Consider the following 27,946-nt stretch of genomic DNA (forward strand, 5'->3'; position numbering starts at 1 on the left):
AGAGGTCAGAGCTAAGAGTGAGTGTAACTCGGTTCTTTTTTCCCTAAGGGCCGGGTCCAGGAAACAGTCCCCTGGAGCCTGCAATACGGAGCCGCAGACCAAGAACCGGCCCTTGCATGGTTCCAAAGATGAGTCCCCACATCTTGAGTCTAGGCTCAGCCCAGTTGCCAAGGCTGTGAGACCAGGCCCTCGGCAAGATGGAGACGGTGATGATTCCAAATACCGTCTTCTCCCGGCTTCCATCACTTGTGGCAACAACGCAGAAAGGTGAATATTTCAGTGGCTGAATTTGCATTTCTTAGACTTAGAAGTGGTTTTAAAAAGTCATTTCGAGGCGACGTATCCCAATTTTGGTTTGGAAAATGTAGTCAGTGAGCCAGGAAGACGACGGGATTTTTTCAATCCTGGCCTAAATGGTATTTTGAGTGATCTGGTCCATTCCTGGACTTAGGGAAGGTCCACACTGAAAAATGTCTCCACTGCTGGTCTCTCCAACAATCTCCAGTGAAAGGACCCTGGGCCACACGGAAGCTCAGTACTGGTGTCCAGGCTCACTCTTTCCTGGAGTCTAACCTAAATCACTCCTTCTTTAAAGAAGTCCATTTTGTTTTGCTGGCACTGTCTGATTTTGCCAGGCTGGCAGTCTATGTCCCTTGGTCACCTTTCCTCCTGTCTCCTGCCTTAAATCTTGCTCTTGGACATGCTCCTGTTTGGTTTCTGGGTGCCCAACACAGAGAAAAGTGGCCACCAAGCCAGCCAGGTAGTCTGAGCCACCCTATGGCCTTGGGGTCTGAGGAGTGAAAGGGCGGGGGCTCCCAGGGGCACCTGCCAGGTGAGCAGGCCCATCAAGGGGGGCTGGGAGGGACTCTTACCGTCCACGTGATCTCCATATTGTTCTTTCTGGTCCCCTCTCCCTTCACGTCGGCGGGATTGGACTCAGGGGCTGGAACCCAAATGGATGCAAAGTTCAAGTTCAATTTCTGCCTTTCCAGGGCACAGTAAGAAACCTCTCTCCCTCCCACCCAACTGGTCCCTTCTACACTCCATCTTTTCTCAGCATCTCTCTACACACTCTGTCCCACAGGCAACTGAACTTGCTCTGCCTTTTTCTCATCTGTATGATGTGCCTTCCTAGCTAAGGTTTAAGCCCTGAAAGCAGGGCTAATTCCTTTTGAATTTTAATCCCTTACCAGACAGCATTTATCATAAGGCTTTCCACACTTTAGCCGATCAATATAGCCAACTCAGTGTAGAGTATCCCCCTTGGGGATTATCCACTAAATATATTTAATACTAGACTGGTTTATCTCTGGAATTTAACATTTCCAGGGAGCATCACCACCTGCAATGAGCTGGTATGATTTCAGAAATCTAAACATTACCCAAGTGTGTTAGGAAAGGAAATCTGATATAACACCAGATTATATATTTCTACTACAAATCTTTGCCATAGCTCTTCCCTTTAAAGCAGATCATCAAGAATTACTAACAATATTAGTAATAATAAAAATGACAGCATTTACTGTGTGCTTACTATATGCCAGGCATCACGGTTAAGTACTGAGTTGCATTTTCAAACATCATCCTCACAATAGCCCCATGATGGTGGTGGTGGTGTTATTCTCTGTTTCACAGATGAGGAAGCCAAGCCTTGGAGAGGTTAAGTCGCTTGTTCGTGTGTCTGGGGACTGGTACCTGGGTCCACACCTTCTGTTAACCTTCAAGTACTCACGTGCTCCGCTGGTTCGGTAGCGCTCGGACGGGAGGCTGGGGTGGCTGCTGCCGACCTCGTTGATGGCAATGACCCGGAACTGGTAGTTGACGTATGGGGACAGCTGGAGGACGGCTGAGTTGACACTGCCTGGGAACTTGGAATGGTCATGCCAGACCCCTGGCTGGAACTGGTCCTCTTCAAACTGGACGACGTAGTCTGAGTGGGCAAGGAAGACAGAGCTGTTTTGGGAGCTGAGTCAGCAGAGCTCTTTTTTTCTTTTTTTTTTTTTGTGAGAAAGATGAGCCCTGAGCTAACATCTGTTGCCAATCCTTCTCTTTTTGCTGAGGAAGATTGGCCCTGGGCTAACAATTGCGCCCATCTTCCTCTACTTTATACGGGACGCCGCCACAGCATGGCTTGATAGGTAGTGCGTTGGTGCACGCCCGAGATCTGAACTGGCGAGTGTCGGGCCACGGAAGCGGAGTGCGCTAACTCTAACCACTACGCCTCCAGGCCGGCCCCAGCAGAGCTCCTTTTAAGAGCGCTTCCCTGCGGTTTCCACTAATCTTTACAATCTCCCCTGTGTAGACAAAGGTACAGGGAGAACCCCATCCAAAACACTGAAAAGGAGACCGAGGTCTCCATGCCTTCTGTGAATAGCCCAGGGCAATGTCCAGTGAGGCAGAAGGGGGAGCAGCAGCCAGGGCAAGGCCTCTGGCTTCCAGGCTGCTACCACCCCTCTCTTCTGAACTGGAGCCCAGACCCCCGGCTGACCTGTGATGGGGCTGTTGTTGTCGTCTCCCGGGATCCAGGTCAGCCTCACGCTCCTCTCAGCCAGGTCAGTGAGCTCCAGGTCCCGGGGTCGGTCTGGCCGTCCTGGCAGCAGAGGGAGAGACACCATGCAAGGCTCCCAGGTGAGAGCCAGCCCGCCCTGGTGTTGGCCCCAGTCCTGGACACTGTTGCACGGACAGGTCCCTGACGGGCTGAGGTCACCACCCAGCCTGCCTGGAGGGTCAGCGCAGGGACCATCCCCTTCCCTTAGGGGGCCAACAAAGAACAACAAGGAGCCCCCAAATTCCAGCACTCCCAAGAGTACAGGAGAGTGTAGGCCCCAGAGAGCACTGGGGCAGCACTCCCCATTTCCGAGGGGATCCTCCAAGCACATGCATCTGGGAAACGCTGCCCTTTTCATTAGACCCATGTTTACGACATTTAGGAAAGCCGGTGAAGAGGTGTCGGATTGTGTCTCATTTTTTCATGATAATTATCTTCTACTCTGTGTCCCAAGGCTCTGGGGGGGGCAGAAGCCCCGGAGAGTGTGTGGAGTGCTGAGCGGGGCAGCCTAGTTAGGGAAGTGGGAGGGACAAAGACAGGGTACCAGGCCAGGGAGGAGATAGGGACGAGTCTAGAAGTTTCAGTGCTGGACAGCAGGACAGAAGAGCCCCAGCAGGCACCCAGACAGCGAGGGGGAAGCACCTTCGTGGGGCTCCAGTCTCAGAGAATTTCCTTAGAGAGTGTAAGTGCCATCCCGGGCTGGGGATAAAGCCATCCGGCCACTGACTGGTGGGGGGTGGCATGATTTTTCCCCATCCTGGCTCCTTGAACTAGCTATTTCCACATTTTGGCTGGTTACTGGAAGGATCTGGAAGGTGAGTCACATGAGCCCACATTTGTGTGTGCGCACACGTATGCATGTACAGATTGTAAGTGGGTGTACAGTAGCAGATACGGAGAGGCTGCAAAAAAGATGGGCCTACGGATAACTCGAAGTAAGTGGGCTTTCCTGACTGGCCTTACACATTTCTGAGGCCTAGCTGGGGGAGAGGACAGGCCATCCCAAGGGAGTGGTGAGTGTGGCCAGAGCTAAGAGATGGGGCAGAGCAGCAGCCAACGACTCCAAGCTCGCCCTGTGCAAGGAGCAGGAGGCCCGGAGCAGGAAGCCGGGAGCAGGGCTGTGACAGGCCCAGGGCGGGCACGTGGGACATGCAGCAGGGAGTGGCAGTGCTACCCACCTGCCTGCACACAGCACACCCTGTCCTGCGCACCCTTCTCCTCCTAGACCCCCCGCCCAGATGCCTAGAGGGCCTGGCGAGGGTCCGTGATTAGTATGCATTACCTTTGGGCAGGGCAGCCAAACGGTTAGTTGGAGTGGCCTGATCAGCTGCAAAGGTAAGACAGGTTAGCAGGTTATCTGGGGTTAAAGGTGTTCTAGAAGGGTGGGAGCAGGCAGCTGAGATTGAACAGCTGCCCCTGGGCTGAGGTGTCCCAGGCACAGCTTCACCCTCCCTTCCACGGGGACCCCCCCACCCCTTAGAGGCCTTCCAGCGTTCCCGTGTGACGGGGGGTGGAATCCCTCTCTCCGTCCCGTCCCAATACTACGCTGTGCCTGGGCCCACCACTCGCAGCGACTGCACCTCCACTGTGGAAGGGACAAGGGCGCACCAGCAGTAATGGCAGCAGGGCACCCAGGGAGAGGACGGAGGTGACGAGGGACAATGGGGGATGTGCTTCATGGATGGGAGAGGCTGCCTTCCCTGTGTTTGGGATGGCTTAGTATTTACAGTCTGGCCTGGACAGGGGGCAGGACAAGATGGAATCATCTTGCTAAGTGTGTGGCTCCCTGTGAAATCCCATCAAGAACTGGGAGCAGGGTGAGAAGGGGCGTAAGGCCGGCGAGGGGGTTGGAAGGACAAACACGAACTCCAGTCTTGCTTCAAGGATGGATGGTCTTCATGGACTTGGTGGTTTAGAGTTAGCGGTGAAGTTGGTAAAAATGATCCCACCAGGAACCCTTTCACCTCCCTCTCTCACGCAGGCACCCACCGGCCGAGGACCGGGGTGCTTAGGACTGTACTCAGGAGCTAAGTCGTCCGGCACAGCTTGCTCTGAAGGGAGCCGCTTCCTAACCTTTAGATCAACAGGCAGGAGAGCACCACAGACGCTGCCCTCGGAACGGTCCAGGGTTTCTCTGGCCGCGGGAAGGGGTGGGGATGGGAGGGGAGGCCAGTGCCAGTACGGACAGCAGCAGTTACCTAGCACGGTGAGGTAGGCCTTGGCCAGGTCTTGGTCCAGCTCGGTGCTGGCGACGCAGGTGTAACTGCCCTGGTCTCGCTCCGCCACACCAAAGATGGTCAGGGAGTCATCCTCCTTCTTCATCCTGCAAAGGCGCAGGGGAGGGGTTGGGAGGAGGGCGAATGGAGGGACTGTGAAGGGAGAGGTGGCGGCGGGAGTGCCGCCCGCTGCTTTCTCCCTGGAGGGGATGGCCAGTCAGAAGGGAGAGGAAAGCGTCACAGGCTGTGCTGGGCAGCCACAGCTGCTCCCAGGGGACATGAGGCTCCACCTCAATGCTTTGGGAGAAGCAGGGTCCTCACAGTCACCTAGGGTGCTTGATGGAGGGAAAGGAAAGCGGGTGGAGCTGAAGTGGCCCTGACCCATGCTCACCGTCCTCCAGTTCCACACTGGGTCTGTTCTCTGTGCCTTTCTCTCTTTTTGGTGAGGAAGATTAGCCCTGAGCTAACATCTGTGCCAACCTTCCTCTATTTTGTATGTGGGACGCCGCTACAGCACGGCTTCACGAGTGGTGTGTAGGTCCATGCCTAGGATCTGAACCCACGAACCCCATGCCCCGAAGTGGACCACTTCCTGAACTTCACCCCTACGCCACCGGGCCGGCCCTGCTCTGTGCCTTTCTTGTGCGGTGCTCCCCTCCCAAATTAGGGCTCACTTAGGCCCACCCCCCAAAAGGCAGATTGCTGTCCCTTCTTTTCCAGTACTTCCAGCTCTGTCTTCAGCCCGTATGCGTCTCTGCACCCAGGCTCAAGCCAGGCACCTGGCTCCTCTGCACCGTCCCACGGAGGGAGGGGCACCAAAGAGCAGGGCGGACTGTGAGCACCAACAGAGGGCCAGAGTGCCTGCACCCGACTGTAGGGTAGACCCCTGCCAAAACCCAGATGATCGCTGGAAAGAACCTGCCCCCAAGATGGAAGAGGGTGCAGCAGAGCCCTGCACAGGGAGGCTGGACCAGCCATCCTCAACCCTGACCGCACATTAGAAACACCTGTGGGGACTCTGCACCGCTATCAGTGCCCAGGCCTTCCCCCCACACCAATTAAATTTGAGTCTGGGATGAGGGAGAGGGCAGGCATGGGTCAGTAAAAGCAGCCCTGAGGGCGGTAAGGGCTGAGAACCCCGTCAACCACATGGCCATAGTCAGCTCGGGCCAACCCTGCCCTCTGCTGGAGAATGGAGGCACTGCAAGCAGAGCTGAGAGGATAGAGGAGGTCCTGGTTGATGCAGAGGAGGAGGAAGGGAGGGGTGGAAACATGGGGAGGAGGGAGGGGAGAGCGAGAGAGAAGTGAAGAGAGAAAGGAGTGGGAGAGAAAGGAGAGGGAGAGAGAGGAGGCAGAGGGGAGAGAAGTGGAGAGCGATGGCGGAGAGAGAGAAGGCTGCGAGGTGGGGCAGGCATGCAGGCCACCAGGCCCTGTCCAGCAGTTCCTCGGTGACCCACATGTACAGGTTCCCTATCTCCGAGTTCTTTAACGTGTCATCAAGGGCAAGGGAGAGAAAACGCCCCCAAACTAGCACCAGGAGGAGGAGCAGCCGCAGAAACCTGTTCCCGACGTAGAGCGGCTCGTCGTCCTTCAGCCAGGCCACTGTGAGCTTCAGGGACGGGTCGTGCTTCACCCGGCACTCCAGCTGCACCGTGGTGCCCCTTTTGGCAACCTGGTCCTCAGGCATCCGGTAGATCCTGGTGGGGTCTGTGGGGAGGACAGGAGCTCGTCACTGACACGTTCTCTGCCCACCATCCCCATGTGGCCACACAGTGTGACACGCATGGCCTCAAGCTTAGAATGACCATGGAAGGTGGCAGAAACAGGATTCAGTTTATGAATGGGGGTAGGCCTCCGTGGGCGATCCCAAATCGTAAACAACCCCCAATCCTGTCTATCTGGCTCGGGGAAACATAACGCAATTTCTGGTGGTAGTGGGGAGTTTGTGTGGGCACCAGGTTTCCCTTCCTAATTCCATCTGGACCAGGCTGATAATAAAATGACTTGGCGTTCCCAGTACCCCGCTCAGCTGGAAGCCCTGGGAAGTAGCCCCTACTCACAGGGAGGGTCCCATCTGGGATTAAGCAGTAGGTGTGGTGCATTTCCAAAGTGACTATCACATGGGGACAACTGTGAGGAAACAGCCTCCTTGCCTCGCCCTGTCCTCCTCCAATGACCCTCTCCTTTACCTTTGACCTCCAGGCGGACCTGGTTTTCTGCTTTGCCCAGGATGTTAGTGGCGACACAGGTGTAGATGCCTTGGTCCTCTTTGCGGATCATCTTGATTTCCAGACTGCCGTTCTCATAGACATGGTAGTTGCCTCCGTCCAGGTTGCTTCCTTGCCCATTCTTAAACCTCACAACAGAGCAGCAGAACACACAGCATCCTGAGAAAGGACCGACCCAAGCGAGCAGGGCAGCAACCACTTGAGGGACCGTGAAGGCTGAGGAAGGAGCCCCACGCTAGGCGTCTGGAGCCCTGAGCCTTGTATGGTCTGCCTCCAACACTGGGTGGCCCTGGCAAGTCTCAGCCCCTCTCTGGGCCTCAGTTTCCTTCTTTTCACAATAAAGGGGTTGACCCAGATGACCTGCCAACTTCCTCCCAGCTTCGACCCACTAAGGTTCCTACGTCTTGCTGAATACCCATTATGGGCCAGATGGGAATGAGCAAGGTGAGACAGACAACCCCTGCGGGGGAGACCTGGTCTCCTGGAACTTACCATCGGAGCGTGGGGATGGGGGACCCAAAGAACGGGCAGTCCAGCCGCGTGCGGTTGTACAGGATCACCCTAATGAGCTGGTTCCGGGGTGACAGCATCCGGGGCGGCACGTCTGCAATTCCCAGAGAACTTATCTTGGGTGGGGAGTCTGACTCTTCCATTTCTTCCCCTCGGTCCCATCTCTTTGTGCCTTCTCCTTATTGTAGCTTTCCAAGGCCACCACACCTTCCCCTATTGACCTCCCTCCTTTGAGAAGCTTCTAAAGATTAGGTGAGGGAGGAGGAAGGTTATCCGTCTGCCCTCAACCTACCCTACATCCAGTCCAGCTTTTGAAAAGGGTTTCCCCAAATTATCCAGCAGGTTCTTACCTGTCTCTCCACAGCCTCCACATCTCCCAGCTGCCCCTCCACAGCCCCTTCCCTGCTCTGGGAGCGCCACAAACACACGCAGGACCATCTCCCTCTGAGACCCACTGAGAACCCAGGGAGCATCAACATGAACACACCAGGAGGAGACAGGTCCACTCTCTCTCATCAGGGCGGGGAGGGGACCAAGACTGACTTCCAGCAGGGAATTAACTGTGTGCACAGCCAGCTCTGTGGATTTTAAGTCTTCCATCCTCCCAGCAAACCTGTCTTCAGTCTCCATGCTTCTCCCACCCTCCTGCTCTCCTACCCCACCCAGCCTGGCTGATGTCAGGAGAAGAAAGCCTGCCAGCATGCCCAAGGTTGAGCAGGCCTAGGAGGCCCCAAGGCAGGCGGGAGCCCTCACCCAGCACGCTGACGAAGGCGTTGGCCAGCAGGTAGCCGTGCTCGTTGGAGGTGTTGCACTGGTACACGGCCCTGCTGCTGATCTGCGTGTCCCGGAAGATGATGGTGTCTCCGGCCACCTCTCGATTTGGGTTGGGTGGTGCCGCTGCAGACAGGAAAGATGCTCCTCATGAGAAACGGGGGAGGGAAGGGTGAAGGGCACCCTAAGAGGACTGGGGGGCTGTGGAATAAGCAGCACTGGGCGGCTCCCAGAACGTTCAGCCTCCGGCCCCTCTACTGCCTAGCTCTGTGACCTCGGGCCCATCACTGAAGCTACTGGAGTTTATTTCTCAATCCATCCAATGGAATACGAATCTCTGCTCCACCTGTAAAGCAGCTGGGCAGGTGTGGCTGAGCGCATAAGCTGAGGAGGCAGAAGGGGTTTGATTCTAAGCGCATCAGCCACCAGTGTTACTCCACCGCTCTCAGCTTCAGTTTCCTTGTCTTGCAGCATGGGGGTAACACAGCACCTCAGGGGGTTTAATGAGGATAACCTGAGACTTTATGCATGAATAAAGTCATTAGCAGGGTGCCCAGCACAGGCCGATTACCTTTACTGTTATTATTTTAATCCAATGTGCATACACTCAAATGTGTTTTGAAAGGACAAAGCAACATACAACCGGATGGGACCTATCACCTTCCCATCCTCCAGGCAGAGCATTCGTCAACATTCACAGAGTGGAACCCATAAGCCAATGCCAGCTGAAATCCGAATGAATCCTTGTATCTGCCAAAGCTACCTGATGGTCCCAAGAAATGCACCCTAAAGTGAGTGTACATCTCCTCTGGTTCTCCCGCCACCGCTGGCCTGGGGTGCGGAGAGCAGAGGCTGAGGAGTGGGGTGGGGCCTCGTCCTGTCCACACATCAACCTGGGACTCAGGGCAAGTCAGTGAATCTTTCAAGGCCTCATTTCCTTCATCTGTCAAATGAGGAGAATTCCTCCCATCTTTCCCCTACTCTGAGGAAGGTTAAGATAGGAGAGTGATAATGAGCTATACAAATGAAAGTTTCTAGAAAAGTAAAGAATTGCCACTTTCCCATCTTTCACCACTAGAAGGCGACTTTCTTCTGTAAGATCTCTGGACTGGGCCAGATGACTTGGCTTGCATGGTCCGTGAACCCATCCGGGATAACTCAGACCCACAAGGGCAGCCAGCAGAGGACCCAGGGTCTGGTCCCCCGGGCGCCACTCCACAGATAGCAAGTCTGAGCCCAGACGTGGGGAATCAGCAGGAGGTAAGTGAAGACAAGGTCAGCATCCTTATCATCCCTCCCCAAGTCCCTACTCAGCAGAAAGGCACCAGGAAGGCAAAGCCAGCAACTCTACTGCCTCCCTGCCCAACAATTCTCATGGACCCAACTTTCCTCCCAGTCAGTCCCGGGAAGACGGGTGACTTTTCCAGGACCAAGGGCTCTGCAGCATGTGTGCAAGGGTGCTGTGACGTTCAGTGCCTTTGTCTGCCTCATCCTCCAAATGCTGTCGGACAGGGAGAAGTGTAGGCAACATCCACGTCTCTGCCAGTGTCCAGGGGAAGAGCACTTGCTAGGGGTGACTGTGCTCAGCACTGGGTAGGGCAGGCATGCGGCGTCCTCACAGCAGTGGTGGGTAGGGCAGGCATGCGGCGTCCTCACAGCAGCCCACGGCTTCACCAGGACAAGCCATGGGAGCCCGGGCAACCCACGGCTCTGCGGGAGCCTCGTTTCCTCATCTTTCATGTTTGAGGTTAAAGAGAGAAGGGGACGCAGCACCCAGTGCGGTGCTGGGCACACAATAACCGTTCCGGAAAGTGCATTCCCAGCCTCCCCTCCACTGTCTCCCCGCCTCCCCCGCTGCTCTGCAGTTAGGCTCTGAGTTGTCGCCATCTGTTTTTTGCCCCATTTGGTTGCTATCACTGTTGGCATTTCCTCTGACCCCCTAGAGAAGTAACAACAGGACATTTAAAAAGTAAATGCTACTGGAGAGAATATGATGTGAAAAGTTGACCAAGACCTCTGGTTGGAAGGTCCCTGGAGTCACCTACTCCAGCCATCTGGGCAGGACAAAATCTCCCCCAAGTCTGTTCATACTCAGTAACTGCACTGGTGCATCTCTGCTCTCAAGGGCAAGTTCTTCCTCATATCTGACCATATCTTTCATATTGTCATGTAACCCTGCCTCTTATTTTGCCCTCAGCAGAGACTGGGCCCTGGGCAACCAATAACAATGGGTTACTGAGCTCTCCTCTCCCTTCCAAGCCCCAGCATCACTCAGAGCCCAAACTCTCAGGAGAGGCAGTGCCGTCCCCGACCTTCAAGTGGGCTCTGTAGTTGTTAAGGGCAGAAAGCAGAGATTTAAGAAAAACCCAAGGGAGCAGAAATTCCCTCAATACGGACACATGACCACAGGCCTCCGGTTCTCTCACAGATGAGGCAGGGTTCCTGCCTCCTGAGATGTCCAGGCAGGTGGGCTGCTCCAGAAGCAGCAGCCCAGGGGTCCTCGTTAACTTCACCTCTGACACAACCAGGCTGGCCCACAAGGAGTGGAGCCTTTGACAGGAGAGAGAGCAGAGTCAGGCGGGACAATGGCTTGTTACTCACATTGCAAAGGTTCCCCATTCACCATCCACTGGATGGTGGGCTTGGGGTTCCCACTGGCTCGACACACCAGTCTCCCGTCCTCGCCAGGAGCCAGGATAAGGTTCTTGGGTTCATCCAGCCAGTAGGGAGCAGCTGGAAGACAAGGACAGCACAGGCAGGGAGTTAGATGGCACAGGGCAGGCGGAAGAAACCAGACGGGCTCCCTCTAGGAAGACAGGAGCCCCTGAGCACCAGCCCTGGCCCTCACCACCTGCCCAGGGCTCATCCTCATGGGATGATTCATACCACAGATGCTGACCAGTCTATCTGGAGTTCACAGAACAATAGTTCTAAGCTGGCGCTGCTCAATAGAGTCCCGTGAAGAGCTTTTAAAAGACATGGACAGTAGGGCCTGTCTTAGACCTACTAAGTCAGAATCCCCAGGGGAGGCCCGGGTGGCAAATGCTTTCAGAGCTCCACAGGTGTTCATGATGGGCACCCAAGGGCTTGAGCCAGGGAAGGTGGTAAAGTGGGCACAGGGTTGGCCCTCTGGATTTCTGTTGTTGCTGCTACAAGATCAGACCATTCAGGAAAGGGCTGATCTTCATTCTTTTAGGCAGTGAGCTTTGGTTAAAGCAGAAGCTCTTAGCTGGCCCCCCTTCCAACTGTTTGGAAAATTTTGTGAATATAGGGATATGTGGATTTTTCTGAGAAGAACATCCTTTGGATCAAGTTCTCAAAGATCCTGATATCCCAGAAAAGGTTAGGAACCCCTGGTTTGAGTGTAGTGCTGAAGCCAAGGTGACAGGGTCAACCGAGCATGTGCTAAGAAAGTCCTTGTACTGGTGTCAGACCTCATCATCCCAACCACCCCTGAGCCCCCGGCCCAGCAGGGCCTGGTGCACCCACCACCCACGGCTGGACCCAGAGAGGCACGTCTTCTAGTGCTGGCAATAGTTCAGGGGAGCCATCTATGCTTTTAAGGGAGGGAAGGGATTTTTAAAAAAATAATTTGAGCCATGATGACTCCTCATTTTTAAAAAGAACCATGCACAAGTACACAGACAGCACAGGGCTAAGATGACACACCATGAACAGGACTGCAAAGGAAGAAAGAAAAGGCTCTGGGGGTGATCCAAATGGACCACAGAGGAGATTCACCTGCCGAGGGAGCCCGGAGCACAAATGAGAGCAGGGTGATGGTCAGGGTGGCTGTCCTTCCCGATACTCCCCACTCTCTCACGCGCACGCACACACACGCACGCACACACACACTCGTATCCAGGGGGTGGCAAGTCACTACTGCCACTAACCAGTGTGTTGGAACTGTCCCCCTCACCCCGCCCCCAACTGCCCCCAGAGGGAAGGGTGGCCATGGTGTTCAGGGCTGGCAGATCATCATAATGAGAAATACACACAACGTACCCTTTACTCTCACCGAGATCGTGTGCCGGATGCTGCCCATCTTGTTGGAGGCCAGGCAGAAATACTCCCCAGAGTCTTCCTCAGAGACATTGGTGATACGCAGAGCCTTGTTAAAATTCTCAAACTTGGCCTTGTCAGATGGGAGGTCCCCTCCTTTCTTGTACCATGCGATGTCTGGTGTTGGGCTAGGAGAAGGACCAAGCAGGAAACAGGAACTTAGCCCTGCTGTTATAGAGCCAAAGACACCCGGGTGTCCTTAAAGTGTACGCGGGCCCAGGAGGACGCATGTCCTCTGAGAGCTGAGCTCTCCTATCCAGAGGGGGTGCTCAGCCACAGAGCGTTTGAGGGACTTATCTGAGGTCACACGAGATCCCTAACACATGCACAGGATGCCTACCCATCTCCTTTCCTCATTATCCAAAAGATTGATGGCAGAATGCGATGGAGATGACTATGATTTGCAAAGTCCTCACTAGCGGCTGTTTGCTTCTCTTTTGGCCCCCAAAACGTGGCAAGAATAGAGCATGCACAAACTCCCACCCCATCCTCCTGGAGGGTAGCCAGAAGTGGGGGTGCAAACAGTACGTACACCCCGGAGGCGATGCACTCCAGCAGGAGGTCCGTGCCACGCAGCACCATCTGACTGCTTGCCGTGCCCTGGGGATACATGAAGCTGGGTGTCCTTTCCGCAACTCCTCGGGCTGGAACAGGACAGAGCAAGCTCTCGTGAGCCTCCTGTCCGGAGGGCTGACCCAGCTAGGCCAAAGCTGTCAGGCTAGAAAGAAATGTCATCACGCCCTGCTGACCCCCTCACCCTCAGAGGCACCAAGCCCCGGTCCCTCCCAGCTGAAACCACCCCAAGGGCTGGGGCATCATTAAGAGAGGTGTGTTAGGAAGCGCGGGGCTCCTCGGCCCCACCGGCACATGTGTGTGAGCAGCTCTACGTTCTGAAAGGATCTTCGAGGATCCAAGAGGAGCCCAGCTTCCGTCACAGCTCAGTAAACCAACCACTCCCTGGAATGGGGAGGGGGTTGCCTGAGCAGTGAGCGGTTTACTCCCGAGCATATTGTGTTGGGGCCCCAGAGGCCACCTTAGCAGCAGTGGAAGAAAGAGAAGGCTTGTACTGGGGCCACAGGACGGACAACCTGCTCTTGGGGACCCTGGAGACAAGGAGCTGGGATGAAGCCACAAAGACTCAGATGAACAGTCAGAGATGCAGGGAGTGTTATTAATGGTTTAGCAAAGACATGGAGAGAATTAATGAGCAGAGACGACAGGAAATCACTGTGGGGCCAAGACTATTCTGCTTCTTCACTAATGACTTTGGGAGGGGGCTAGGGAGGAGGGTGTTAATTAGATGTGAGAGACTGGAGGAGGGGTGAGAGGAAAGTGGCAGCCAAGATGGAGGAGGTGATCTACAATTCAACTAGGCTGCAGCAGCCACGGGGTCTGAAATCAAGGACACACACCCAGGTTTTGAAGGCCAGGTGGCTCACAGAGGTTGACACTGTCAGGGTGGCTGTTTCCCTCTGGAAGGGTCACGCAAGTATGGCTACCCCAGCAGAGTGGACCCCACCTGACTGAGCCTCACCTCTCCCTTACAGCTCTCTGCACATTTCTATGGAAATGGATAAGAAGGAATGGAGAACAAGGAGTTTCCAACCAGGAACCCAAAGCAAAGGGAAACTAGAGGAGACACCCTTGCCCAAAGGTGTATGACTGTAAAGCAGAAAAGTTAAAAATATAAGCTGAGCCTACCCATGGGTTTAATGGGTCTTCGACTCAGCTGGAGAGGTGAGAGGTGGAAGGAAGGAAGAGCTGCCAGGAGATGGGAGCCCTAAGAGATGCCTGGGGTGAGAACAAAGGCATTCTTCTGAGCAGGGGTGTTAATGGGTGCTGGCAGAGTGAGGACACAGTGGCAGGGGACTCTGTGACACTGGTGTTTCCTAATGGAGCTCGCTGGGCTGGCTGGTGTCTGGCTGGAGCAGCGGGGTTCCTGTCCTAGGGGCACTCAGCTCCTCTCCATTGGCCATGGGAAGAGTGCACTTCAGAGTTTGCATCTGCTTTATCCTTTTGTTGGGGGAAGAACCGACAAAACACATGCAGAGGGAGTTGGGCTGCAGCACAATACATGGCACACGGCACACGCTCATAAGTGTTTGCAGGATGGATGAATTCAGGGGAAAAGAGAACAAAAAAGAAGGCAGCAATTTACCCCACCGGCTATTTCTCTTTCTGTAGATGTCCTCATCTGTCCCACCAGCACACACATATACAACAGTGGCTACTGAAGGGGTTAATCCATTATGTGGTTAATTGGTTACCGTCTATATCTATAACTCTTGTAGCATCCAGCTCTCAGTACCAAGGAAGCCTGATACCAAAGCAGCAGCTTCCTCCCACCCATCGTCATGGAATCACCAAAAGAGTCAGACAAGACAAGGTCAAGGGCACCACGAGGAAGAGATTTCAGGGCAGGAGGGCTCTAGTGTCAGGTTGGCGAATCTGTCGAGAGCTGGGAACCCTGGGATTATGTGGAAGAGGTCCCAGCTCAGTTGGCGCACTCCTTCCACGCAGGGACAAAATCTGCAGAAACCAATCTGGGACCCCGTGGACATTTAATTCACACCATAGCATGCAGCACCACAAGCACACATGAACAGCAAAGCATTAAGTATGGGAGGGAGGAGCAAGGAGCACCAAGTCCCACTGTGGGTGCCTTGACACGCTGTAGCTGTGACTATAAAAAGGTTATAGCAATACTTCATTTGTAGGATGTGGGACCACAGAATTATCCCAAAGGAGAAGAAGCTACTGGGAAACAAGCCAAAGTTCAAAAATATAGGGAAGAACATCCTAAAAGTCAGAGGTAATAATCAGGACCGCCATTTGGTGAGCATTCATTATGGGCCACGCGCTGTGCTAACAGCTCTATCTAGACATCGGCATCATGTTTAATCCTCACGACAACCTGGGGTATTACTTCCATTTTCAGCAGAGGAAACTGAGGCCCAGTGGAGTCAAGAGACTCGCCCAAGGTCACAAGCCAGTTATGTTTGGATTCTGGACCATTTAGCACCAAAGCCTGTGCTCTACCATCTACTCTACATTGCCTCTCTCTTTCCAGACGGACAGGACGCCCCACTGTCCCCACTTCTGATAGTCAGCTCTGAGGATCTCCTTCCTGCTCAAACCAAAGAAAACCAAATCCAAGGCAAAGGAGGTGAAGGAGAAAGATACTTTTGACTTAGTGAGCTGCTGTGGTGAAACTCTTCCACTACGCTTTCCTCAAATGCCGTTCTCACTGTCCCAGCTAAGACTCCAGCCCTCCTTGGCAGCTAGTAAATAAACCCAGGCCCAAGCTGGAAAAAAAAGCAGCTGGATTGAGAATTAAGAGGCTCCAAAGCCATCTCAACTGGACTCTTAAGGCCATGGAAAGCTTGAAGAGGAGTCAGGGTGACACATGGTACCCTTAAGGGATGAGAAGGTTGGACCCAGAGGAGAGGTTACGAAGAAACATGGTCAGCTGCAGCAGGAGGGATTCACGTGAAAATTTATGAAGGAAAAGCCAGCTGGTGGCTTTGGGAGCCACTGCTCCCAAGGGAGGGTGGCTAATGTCTTTCCCTGAAGAAGTAGTTCAGAAGAATCTCGGAGACAAAGGTGATTACTATATGAGACTCTGTGAGATTCAAATGGTGGAAGATGACAATCCTCAGTGTCACAAGACACCCTCTCTTTTACCCTGGAGGTGAGGATCCCTGTCCTGATGTTGCTTCTCTTAATCTCTCCCTGATCTTCAGGGCTGGGGTCAGACCTAAAGCCTGATCAAACTCAGAATCCAGATGCTAAAGCTCGTTCCTGTGTGGATTCAGGAGGAGCTTCCCAGGTGGGCCCATCTGACCTCGAGCCCGAGGACGGACTCCTCTCTTGCTCTCACAAGCTAAGGCTCAAGAGTGGGCCCACGGGTTTCTAGGGGAATCTGGCCAGCAGGGGGACATCAGGAGATGACACCGTCTCAACCACCTTGGCTTTAAAGGGCCAGTGAAAAATGCCTCGACTGTCTCCTGCAAGAGGAAAGGTCAAGATTGCTGAAAACCTGACTTGCTCCCCTCTGTCAAGTGTTGTGTGTTAGCAGAAGAGAGCTCAATCAATCAGATGGATCTGAGAAACTTTGCCAAAAACAGCTTTTAGGAGCAGCTGGATCCTCCATTTGCTGCTTTCGCTTCTCAGATTTGAAAACTCACAGGGCTGGATTCCCGGCACCTCCTCTACCTCTCTGGCTGTAGGAACAGCTGACCAAACAACCCCAGAAGATGAGAAGAACTCTGAGTCTAGTAATATTTGATAGCTTCCACTCCAGGAAATCTCCTCCACAGTCTGATCTAAATCCCTCATGTTCTCAGCACAGCTCAGGATCTGAACAGCTTTTGGTTCTCTCGTCTGCTCTAAAATTTCTTGTTCTGTAGCACTTTCTTCCCATAATTGTGCCTGCCTTTCTCCCCCGGGCTCCTCTTCAAGTTCTCCATGTCCCTCCTAATTTCAGAAGCACAATTATCCTTGACACAGTCAACACTAAACCATTCTCTTTAATACCAATAATGGGTAACATTTATTAATCATTGACATGTGTCCAACATCAAACTGGGAACCATACGCACCTTATCCTGTTTCATCTTCACAATAATCCTACGAGGCAGGTAACATACCCATTTTGCAGGTGAGGAGATTAAAGTTCTGACACACTAAGTGACTTGCCCAAGGTCTCTCAACGGCACATCCTGGAGCCTGAGTTTAATTCAAGGCAGTCTATCTCAGAGGGCACACTCCCAACTTCCCGTCTCCTTGCCTGGGTGAACGCTAAGTGGCAAGTTACAATCTCAGACCAGCTTCCCTCTGCCGCTCAGCAGGTCAGGGGGCATCTGGCATATGTTCAGAGGATACCAAACCACCGTAGAAATCACTAGAACAAAAATGTAACTATGGGGTGGCTCTACTGTTACAAAGAGAGATGCCATATTTCAAAGTCAAGCAAAAAAATGCCAGTGGGCACTTTTCATCGCATTGTGTCTCCCTGCCCGGCTCCCTGCACTCAGGAAGGACCTTCTTTTCCTTTCTTCCTTTTCACTTCCTATTTCTTTCTAGAAGCATTCAACCTAGCTGTCCTTTGTTTACATCCTTTCCAGCTAGCTTTCCACGTGGTCAGCCCCGTTCTGCCTTGGATTGAGGAGAAGGGGTCAATCTCCACATGAGCTCTTGTGAGCTCTGCTTGGTTTCATAGCTCCAGATGGTTCTTATAACACTTACCTTTCACTTGTAATAACATCTACCACTGGTCACAAGCCCGTTTAAGCAGCTGGAATCACTTTAACTTACCCTATTGATAAAACAACGCTATGTGCATGTCCACTGAATGGTTTATCTCCTATAAAGCGAGGAGCTTGGACCTTCTGGCTCTGATACACTCCAGCTTTAAGAATACTTCCATAATAGATTACCTAGAATCCAATTTAGAAAAAGGCACATTCCACACCAGTGCTCTGGGGCTCCTGACACAATGGTGGTTAGCCCCGTTATTTTGAAAACAGAGAATGCCCAGAATCCAATAAAGGTGCCTGCTTCCTCGGCAGTAAATCTCTTTGGCAGGACCTCAGCGTGGCTCTGGCTGCCTGGTGCCAAGTTAGAGCCTCCGCATCTCCCCCTGGCTCTCGCTCCCTCATCCCATCCCCCACTCCAGACACCATCATTGTTTACGTCAGCACATCACAATACAGACGCTTCCCGTCTATCATTCTTATCTATCTGAGCTCACAATGAGCCCCCTGAGGACCTGCAGCCTCAGCTCCCGAGGTATAACTGATGATGGGGGCCAGCTGCCTCGCCAGAGCCAGCAAATGATGATTCCTCTGGCTGCTCAAGGAAAAACAAGACACTCTTGAGCCATGGTAGGGGGTGGTGACTCAGGTGTGGAAATAGACCATTACTCTCCTAATCAGCTTGAGCAACCAGTTGTGTGATGAGTTAGGAATATGCCTCATGGAAATTGTTCCATGACTTGCAAGTGTGTGTAGTGGTGGGCACTGAGTTTGCGTGCACTCCCAGAGGACAGAAGAGGCCCAGGTGATGGAGTACAATGGACGGTCCACTTCATTTATATTCACCTTGAAAGAGAACTCAGAGCTGGACCCTTAATCATCTTTCCCAGAGGGATTTTAAAGAGACATGGGACCTGTGAAATGGTACCCCCAGAAACCAAGACTACACTACAACACAGGCAATTCACATTCAGACACTTAGGAGTTAACTAAACACACACTACAAAGCTTTCTGTGCTCTTAAACCACTAATAGGAATGAGACTTTCTGCTTCCTCCTCACTGTGGGAACTCACCTAGCCTCGGATAGTCTTCATCCATCCACCACCGATTCCCAAGTTTCTATTGAACTCCTCAAGCAGCTCACTGGAAATCCTACCCTGGTTTGAACAACTTGCCCAGAATTCAGCAACTGGAGGCTTGCACACCACCAGCCACCTCAAACTTCCAAACTGGCCACGGTCCTCTCGGCGAGCAGCGGTCTGGAGGTGGCCCCTTAGCACCCTGGCCTGGCCAATGGTCAGACTTGCCACTCAGCATGAGTTAATGACATGATATCAGTGAAGTTAGGCAAACTGGGGTTAGGACAGGCAAGGTTATCCCAGGTTACCGCGGCGACTCACCACTGTACATGTCAGGGTGGTTTCTTAAGGACGAGTCATTATAGGGGTGGTCTGCAATAAACAAAAGAGGGTGAGCAAACAGGAGGCCACAGAAAGGCTGCGGAGGCATAAACAGGGAGAGAACAAACAAACGCAAAGCTACAAAAACAACCAGGGAGAGCACCGGTGGCCTTTTGCAAAGGAAAGACATGGCATATTTGGAAAGGAAATATGCTTGGTGAAGAACAAGCAACACAAAATAGCCCAAAAAAGGGAAGAAAAGGTTAAATCCTGCAAAAGAAGGCAATAATAAGTTTCTTTTTTAATTAAAAAAATTAGGCTTGACCTTTAATTGCTTGGTCCTACTATATTTTCAAACAAAAGAGATAAGGATTAGTGGTATCCCAAAGCAGTCTTTTGAACAACTCCTTCCCATCAAAATCCTCAGTTCCCAGGACTCTGGATAAGGCCAGGTCCTGGTGTGGCTAAAGAGAAAGGGGTGTCAGCGAGCCCTGGGGAAAGGGCACAGCCCTACCTGGGCAGAAGCTAAGGAGTAAATGAGAGGAGCAGATAGTCTAAGGGAAAGAGTTGTCGGCAAGGAGAGGGACACAGGGACCCTTGGCAGCACCCAGCAATCGTGTGCCGCCCAGCAACAAGCACCACCCCCAACCCGACCGGGTGGGCAGCACCCTGGTCTCTGAGACGCGTCTGTTGGCAGAAAGGCCTCCTTCTGAGGAGGCTAGGAGCGGTCCAGGGAGGCAGGGAGAGAGAGGCTTGAGGTTCAGATTTGGGGATTAGAAAGAGAGCCTGGGACAGGAGCGAGAGTGTGTGAGCTGTGAGTTCTACACTTTGGACTGGGAAAGGCCTGCTGGCTAAGCTGGAGATTCAGAGCTCTCTAGACTGGCTTGAGGGTGAAGACATTCTTCAAGGAGCAAGACCAGTGGCCTTGGTTCCAACGTTAGGTAATTAAAACCCTTAGGCATTTAATAATCCTCAGTGAGAAGGACATTTTGGAATAGGGCACATAACCATGCCAACATCCTTAAACAGTTTTTCACTCTTCTACCACTGTCCTCTTTCAGCTATGGGGTTCAAGTTCTGACAGTACCAACAGGGGGTGGGGGGTGGGACAGCTGACTGGAAGCCAAGCAGACAGCCTGGAGAAGCCAGGAACAGGGTCCAACTGCCTGAGGGAGGAGGGGTGCAATGTCAGAACGTTGCATATTTGAAGACAGATCGAATCCTGTTACAACTGACTGCTGGAGGTTATGCGAGCTTTTTTCTGGGTCCTGCATTGCATTGCATCCCAAATCTGCTTCACACCCTGCAGGAAGATTTTCATTACTCAGAACTATCCCTTAAGATGGGGTGTGCTGTAAAATATCTGGCCTGCATTTAGGAGTTGGCTGGGGTTTATCTGGAGCTAAGGGTGGGAACTGACCTGTAAGAGGAGTGAAGAGGCACTTGGGAGATGCCGCTCCTCTCCTGGGGGGCGGGGCGCATAACTGAAGGGGCCCTCGTTTCATGCCCCCACGCTCCCCTGCCACCAGGTGAAACAGAACCTATCTCTTTCCAGAGAAGTGAGGCAAGCTCGGAACTGACCTCCCAGTTTGTGGATCCTGCACATCTGAGAAATTCAGGGAGACCTTCTGACTCTTCTAAGAAGGTCACTTAGACAACAGCCATTACAAGGAAGCAGGGTTAGTGCTCCACATCTGCCTCAGGGAGAACCTCCTCCATCATCATGGATGCCTCTCATTTGGCAGAGGCATCAGGAGGGGACCAGGACCTGTGCTGGCGTGGGCACAGTGGGACAGGCCCATCTTTGCTGGCCAGACTCCACTGTTGGTCTGTGCATCCCAAAACAAATTCTAAAAATGACTGCAGATTGCCGAGTATCTTGTCTTGGATACTTTTCTCCCCTTCCTTTAATGAAGGTAATGCAAAGCTGGCTGTGATGAGATTTATTTCTTCCCCAATGGGCAAACTGTGACAGAAACCCCAGGTGAGACCCGAGTCATTGAAGCTGTCCCAACTCGTCTGTTTTGCCTCCCACCCCCAGACCTGGTTCTGAAGACACAAGAGAAAGCCTGTGTCCCTTCCAGGCAGGCAAGTAGAGAGAGCACCACTGTGCTATTTTAAGCAACTGTGCCCAGTTCCGGGCTGCCTTGGATGCCTAGAACTTGCTCAGGCCAAAGCAGCGCTGGAAGAACTCCAGGAGGACACCAGGGTTCTGTTCCCACCACCTAGGGGGTTTCTCAGCACTCAGAGGAAAGAGTTTTCAGTGGAGTAGCGGACCCAGAAATGAAGCAGAAACGAATATCCCTTACTGCCTCTGGTAGAGAAAAGGATGTTTCTGGAAAGCCCAACTTCTAAATGTTGTTGAAACCTCTAACAGCTTAATTCCACAGAGGAAGTCTCTTTACCACCTCCATCTCCCTGCCTCTCCCCCGTGTGGCAGTGAGGGCCTCTGCCCAGGACCTCAGAAGGTCACCTGAGTCAGTCCCCAAACAGCAGGCTGACCTCAAGCATTGCCCCGGGCAGGGAGAGAGGATCCAGGTGATGGCACTGAGGGCCGTCCAGGGATCGGCTCAGTGCGCATCCTGCTCTTGACATCCCTGCCCCTCCCACAGCCCAACGCTGCCAGCCCTGTCCTGGCTCTGGAGGCCACTGAGGTCCTGGGCAGACCACGCTGTCCTCCCAGCTCAGCCAGCTGGCAGGTGGTCACCCCTGACTGCACTGAGGAGACACTTTAGACAACCCAACTTTCTTCTCCAGGTCCTCTCCGGGCCTGGGTCCTGAATAAGGAAGCAGGGAGGGGCAGCAAGCAGCCTGAAGCTGGGTGACCCCGCCAGGAACATGCTGGCTTGTCCCTGTGTTTCTGGCCATCCTGTTGGTACCCAAATTACAGGCAGCTTGACAGCAGCCCAGAACAGTGTGTGGGGAGCTGCAGAGGCAGATGGGGGAAGACGAGAGCAGGGTAAAACGGGGTTCAAGGAGAGAGAGAGGAGAGGAGGCAAGAAGAAAGGAAAAAAGAGGGAAGGGAAATAGAGAGGAAGGATGTAAAAAAGAAAAGGGAAGAAAATGAAGAGAAAGGAAAACAAGAGAAAACCCCACCACAGGAGAAGGGGACAGGAAGCAAGATGCTTCTTGTGGATCCACCTTGATGCCATGGTGGAAACAGAGTGTGGGGCTGGGCCGACTCAGCACACCTGTTTCCATCATCGGCAGGGACTGGTGAGGAAAGACAGCAGAGGGGCTCAGGCTCCCACCTGTCCCGAGTGAGGAGTGGGCTCGCCCGAGCCTCCCGCCGCCTCCCGGAGGCACCGTCAACCATCTGTGGGCGAATGGGCTCCGGGAAGCCGGGGTCAGCCTCTTTCCTCCGACCTGTGGAAGCTGCCAGCACCCACGTGGTGCCCTTTGCCTGGCCTCCCACACAATCACCAGTGTCCACAGTGTTAAAAACAACATTCACAGCTGAATCAGACAGATTTAAGTCTTTAGGGGTCGCTTCTATGGAAGGCATGTTACAAGTCCACGGTGGAAACACCACAGCCACTTGCAATGTCCTGAGGCTGAGGACTCTGCAACCACAGCTCCAGGCCAGCGGGTCCCTGACAAGAAGTGTCTCTGAACTGACTCGCTTCTCTCTCTCCTCTGCGGAGGGCCACCACACTACAGTGAGTCAGGCAATGCGGGTTCACTTTGGTACCAGCCACACAGAATCAGAAAATAAAAACAAAAACAGATGAAACTAAAACATAAACCTGCAATGTGCAAACATAGCAATTCTCTATGGTCCAGAATATACATATTACAGAATCAAATATAATTCACGATGGTGTACCCACTAATTTGGATATTCTATGCTATGGCTTTACTCTAGGCATAAAGATAACCAAACAATGGCTAGAAGTAAAAGAAATAACCAAGCTGAGTGCGTGAGAGAGATGCTGATGACCACTGAAAACAGTGCTTCTCAAATTCTGGTGGGTGTCCAAACCACCGGGAGAGCTAATGAAGGACAAAGGCGGGCACTGTTGAGGCAGGACAGGCCAGGTGTGGGGATGGCTGCCAAGTTCGCCAGGTGATTCAATTCCCACTAAAGTCTGAGAAGCACTGCCTTAGAGTAGGACCAAGGTTAACTCAAGGCTTCAGAATCAAGAGCAGCTGAAGTAGCTCAGGCACGGGCTGAAGGATTTCTAGGTCAGCCTCGGGGACAAGTCTCCCTCAGACCCAGGTACCCAGGGCTGCTTGGGCTAGGTGGGCTGCCACCCCGGCCCCAGCCCTGGGCGGGGGCCTGCACTCACTGGTGAGGACTTTGAGGGTGAAGGCGTTCTTCTGCTGGATGGTGTGTGTGAAGTGGAAGCGGGCGTTGCAGCTGTAGTCCGTCTGCATGTCCTGCAGCAGCACGTTGGAGAAGTAGAGGTCCCCATTATGGCCTTGGGAGACACGCTTGTCTTGCGTGATGGGGTCCATGGCTACAAGGAAGCAGAGATGCAGTGGAAGGCTGGCAGTAATGAGAACAGTAATAATAATCATGATGGTTCTGGCCACTGAACACTTACAGAAGGCCAGGTGGGGGCCAGGAGCTCGACATTGTTTGGTCTAATCCTCTCAACTCTGGGCGGGGGCTTATTCCCATTTTACAGATAAGAAAGCAGAGGATTTAAATGTCCTGGGTTGCTAAACCAGTGAGGGGAGACTAGGATTTAGATTCAGACCTGTCCACCACACCCATGCTCTATGACCACACGTTTCCATCTCCTGCTCGTGCCACAGAAGATCTGATTGACCCCGAGGCCAGAGGGAGAGGACACCAGCCTCCAAATGCTCCTCAGATTGGGAGTCAAAGTCAACTGTTTTACTTTTAAGCACCCTCCTCCAAGAAAGAAAAAAGCACTACCAATTATAAGATGCATGTCAATCGATGCACAGCATCAATTTTAGGATGCCTTCCAATTTTAGAGATGTTAAAACGTGAAAATGTGTACTTTTTAGAATTAATGACATCATAGGAGTGGCTGAGAATGCTGACTACATTATCTATATTTTTTCTTGCAAGCACTGCATCTGATGTAAACTTCTAAGACCAGGTTTCCAGGCTGTCAGGTTTGTAAAAATATACTTCTAACGCTGACTGCTCAGAGTTAACTCCTTCTCTCTCCCACGACTGTTTCTAAATTCACCATTTCTTAAAGGATACGTTAACAATGCCAATTTTCCAATGATGGGCTGGTCAGCTCTTCCAATCATTTATTAACGATCTACTGTAGGCCTACTATGTGCTAGGCACTGTGCTAGGTACTGGTGAAATAGAGATGAATATGAAAGACAGTTCCTGCCCTCAAAGAGCCTGCAGTCTAGCAGAAGAGACAGTAGATAAATAAGTAATTCCAACGCAGTGTGGTGAGTGGGAAGCCCCAGATAAGAAGCAGAGGAGCGGAGAGGAGGGGCACTCGTCCATTCTTGGGGCCTTGAGCTGAGGCTTGAAGGCTGCATGACATTTACCAGGCAGAAGACAAAGAGGAGCTAAGAGGTTTCTGAGCAGCAGGAACAGCGTGTGCTACAGGTAAGAGCACATGGTCGGGGCTGGGGGTAGGAGGAGGGCGGCAGGGGCAGAGGGGACCAGAGCAGGAGCGAACTGTGTGCCAGGGAAAGGAGTCTGGCCTTTTTCCAAGGTGATGGAGGAGCCAATGAAGGGCATTGAGCATATGAATGAAACGATCAGATTTATGTTTTTAGAAAGACCAACGAGCCCAAGCAGCCTCTCTCTGCTGAGCCTGTGTGCTCAGCCGCGTGGCCACCTTACATCTGCTGCTCACAAGTCAGGGTCTTCCAGCCTTGGGCAAGCCCTCCCCCTTTAACACACCCACCCCATTCCCTAAGATTAAAACAGAAATACGACACCAGGACCCGAGACTTACTGCTGCTCATCCAGAAGATGACTGGCGATGGAAGTCCGGGTGGGGGATTACACTGGAGCGTCAAGGGGGCGCCTTCTTGAACCACGACAGGGTCTAGGTTTTCCTTGGGCCACAGGGGCGATTCTGGGGAGAAACAGACAGAGGAGGACAAAATGAGGGTGATGGCTGGGGCCAGGGCACGGAGCAGGGTTAGAGGCAGGCGTGCAAGGAGAGGAAAGAGGAGAGACGGGAGAACAAGGGAGGCAGGAGAGAGGAACAGGCCTGCCAGTCTAAGCGAGGTGCAGCCCTTGAGAGGCAGAGGAGAGAGGCCTTTTGTCTGAATGGATGCACATCTTCAAAGGCTCCTTTCCCTCCCCTCCCCCTGTTCCAGAGTGGCCAGGGAAGTTGTTCAAGACTGGTTTGGAAGCTTCCTTGCCTAGAAATCTTTTTGAGTTGAGGGAGGCGTGCCCCTGCTCAGAATCAGAAAAGCAAGCAGCACATGCAGGATGCCTAGGCACCAACAGGCCAAGGGCAGGGCCGGCCCTTCTGGAACGACCCCCATGCCCTCCCTCCATTTACCCAGGAGCAGGGATCTCAGCCCTGCCCCAGGCTACTCACTGGACACCTGCAGGCGGATCCTATTGGATAGGGCCGTGCCGAATTTGTTGCGGGCGAAGCACTGGTACTCCCCCTCGTACTCCTCTGGCCGCCCGCCACTCCGGAAGTCAATCACCAGGGTCCCAGACCTCCTCTTCATTGACACCCGGGGGTCCTTGGCGATGTTGAAGAACCTGCTGTTGCGAGTCCAGTGGAAGCTGTGGACACGAGGGGCAGGGACAATGAAGAGTAACAGGCAGGCTCTGGGCTCCAGGTCAGACTCGCAGGGCCTCCCTGATCCAGTCCCATAACCACACCTCCATCCCAGGGGGTCCCAGCCCCGGCTGAGCAACAGAACCATCTGGGAAGCCTGATAAAATGCAGAGTCCCAGGTCCCACCCAGGTGACTCTCCAGGGGCAGGTCCCTGATATTAGAACTTGTACCAGCCAAGGCTCTAAGTGGCAGATACACAAGTAGCCCTGGGAGATTATGTTCTTTGGAGGAGTAAGCAGATATTTTGATTTTTTAAAATCCTAGGTCAGCTACTGCTTCCACCCCCAGGCATTCCCAGCCCCCGACTAGGAATGCAAACCCAAATTCATATTTCCCCCAACCCAGCGCATCAGGGAGCGGGCTCTGCTCCTCCTGCCTCCTTATTTGATAATCCGACTCTAAAACCAAAGTGAAATGACTCAGGTTACCTGTGCCCCTACTCATGGGTGTAGATTATAGAACAGGGCCACACATGAGAGCCCAGGCGGGGCAGCTTGGAAAGAAAAAGCGGACAATAAAACTGAGCCCCGGAGCGAAGAGACTAGAACATCCCTCTGCTTCTCCCGGGCAATGTGTTTCTGCGGTTGCCAGGACATAACCTTAAAAGAAGCAGGAGCAGTAGTGGCTGCTCAGTGTCACAGAGTCACTGCCCCAAAAAGGGACCACGGGAGAAAGACCAAACCGCAGAAGCAAGGTCACCTATGCCCTGCCTGACCCTTCAGGGTGACCCCTGCTTCTCGCACTGAGGGCAAGAGGCCCTGCCAGTTCCTGGGCGACCGTCTCATGCAGACCTGGCAGTGGGACAGAAGAAGGCTGCCACACACCTGAGGCTCCGCCCTGCCTCCTTTCTCCTGCTGACACACACACACTACATGGGGTCCTGTCACGTCTGGGTCCGAATCTGGCACCAGGCTCCTGAAGAGTCCAGCCTGTGGATGCAGCTTTGAAGATGGGAGACGGACAGCGTAACTTCTCCCTATCTCCAGGGCTTACCATTTGGTAGAGACAAACCTGGGCTGGGGTGTCAGAAGCCTGGGTTCAAATCCAGCTTCTGCCCCTTTCAAGCTGGGTAACCTTGGCAAAGGTACCTAATATCTCTGTGCCTCCATTTCACTTCCTCTTCAGGAGGACATGGGTCCTTCCCGAAGGGCAGTGAGGCAGTCGCAGATGACGGTGTGAGGAACAACACTAACAAGAGCCTGGCACACAGCAGGCTTGCAACTCGTGTCTGCTGACATCTCGGGAGATGCTGATGTCCAAGCAGAGACACGCTCGGAATGACAGACTCAAGTTAGCCAGGAAGAGGAACTTCCTATCATCTAAGCATGGGGATGATGGAAACATAAGGCAGTGGGAAGAATGTCACACTGAAGGTCAGAAAACCTATCTGGTCCTGGCATTCTGGTGTGACCTTAAGCCACTAAAGTCTTCTGGCCCCCAGTTTCCTTACCAGCTAAATTTTCTCGTTGTCCAAACTGTCCCTTCCACCAAAGTGGATAAATCTTGAAAGGATAAGTCTAATTTCTCAGCTGCCTCAATTATCCTCAGGCCCCGGGGCAGGCGCTGGTTTAAACGCCCTGTTTGCAGGCCCCTTTCCCTCCACCCTGCTCGGGTGTCCCTGGCAGCAGGCTCACCTGGGGGCGGGGTTCCCCTTCGCTTCACACTCAATCAAGATGTTATCCCGGGGATCCACGATGTGGTCCTTCACCGACTGCTTGGTGATGGTCGGGGGCTGGGACACTGCAACAGTGCACACGTGGGTGGTCAGGGCTGCAGGGACCTGCCCGGGGCCCTGGCTTGGGGAACGGCTGAAATGAAGAGCTCCAGGAGCCACACGGACAAGCAGGCAAGCAGGGTGTGGACAGGGCCCAGCTCGAGGGACACTGCTCCTTAAAGGGGGCAGCAGGAGAGCGGGTGTGTGTCAGAGACTAAGCATAAGAAGAATCCCTTTAAGACCGCATAGTATCCCCCATAGTGGGAAACTGAAGGCCAGGCTTTTGTCTTACCCATTCTCATATCCCAACACACAGCACCACGCCTAGTGCACAGTAGTTCTTGATAAGTGTCTGTTGAATGGATAAAGGAACGAAAAGCAGCTAGATTTCCAGAACCTAGTGGTCACAATGGTTCTGAACCCTGGAGGGTCAACAGATGGCCAAATCGTGGTGAGGCTGGAGCCGAAAGAGGCTTTAGTCCCA

At 53.1% G+C, this 27,946-nt stretch overlaps 1 protein-coding gene across 6 annotated transcripts in view; it reads right to left on the reverse strand.

The window, feature by feature from the left end:
* NFASC (neurofascin) overlaps positions 1-27,946 on the reverse strand; it is a 180,941-nt gene that overhangs the window by 39,778 nt on the left and 113,217 nt on the right. For 4 of the 6 annotated variants that reach the window (XM_058540252.1, XM_058540251.1, XM_058540249.1 and 1 more), the window contains 16 exons: positions 27,383-27,488; positions 25,496-25,692; positions 24,899-25,021; positions 23,282-23,452; positions 12,868-12,979; positions 12,279-12,463; positions 10,875-11,006; positions 8,256-8,399; positions 7,485-7,596; positions 6,954-7,120; positions 6,324-6,471; positions 4,747-4,871; positions 3,831-3,875; positions 2,489-2,590; positions 1,733-1,930; positions 873-943 (listed from right to left, as the gene is read on the reverse strand). In XM_058540252.1, the coding sequence (XP_058396235.1) occupies positions 873-943; positions 1,733-1,930; positions 2,489-2,590; positions 3,831-3,875; positions 4,747-4,871; positions 6,324-6,471; positions 6,954-7,120; positions 7,485-7,596; positions 8,256-8,399; positions 10,875-11,006; positions 12,279-12,463; positions 12,868-12,979; positions 23,282-23,452; positions 24,899-25,021; positions 25,496-25,692; positions 27,383-27,488 (2,138 nt within the window). The remainder of the gene's footprint in view (positions 1-872; positions 944-1,732; positions 1,931-2,488; positions 2,591-3,830; positions 3,876-4,746; positions 4,872-6,323; positions 6,472-6,953; positions 7,121-7,484; positions 7,597-8,255; positions 8,400-10,874; positions 11,007-12,278; positions 12,464-12,867; positions 12,980-23,281; positions 23,453-24,898; positions 25,022-25,495; positions 25,693-27,382; positions 27,489-27,946) is intronic. The other 2 variants (XM_058540253.1, XM_058540250.1) reach the window with 1 other exon arrangement.

Source organism: Diceros bicornis, chromosome 4, assembly GCF_020826845.1.
Source record: "Diceros bicornis minor isolate mBicDic1 chromosome 4, mDicBic1.mat.cur, whole genome shotgun sequence".
Classification (NCBI taxonomy): Eukaryota; Metazoa; Chordata; class Mammalia; order Perissodactyla; family Rhinocerotidae; genus Diceros; species Diceros bicornis.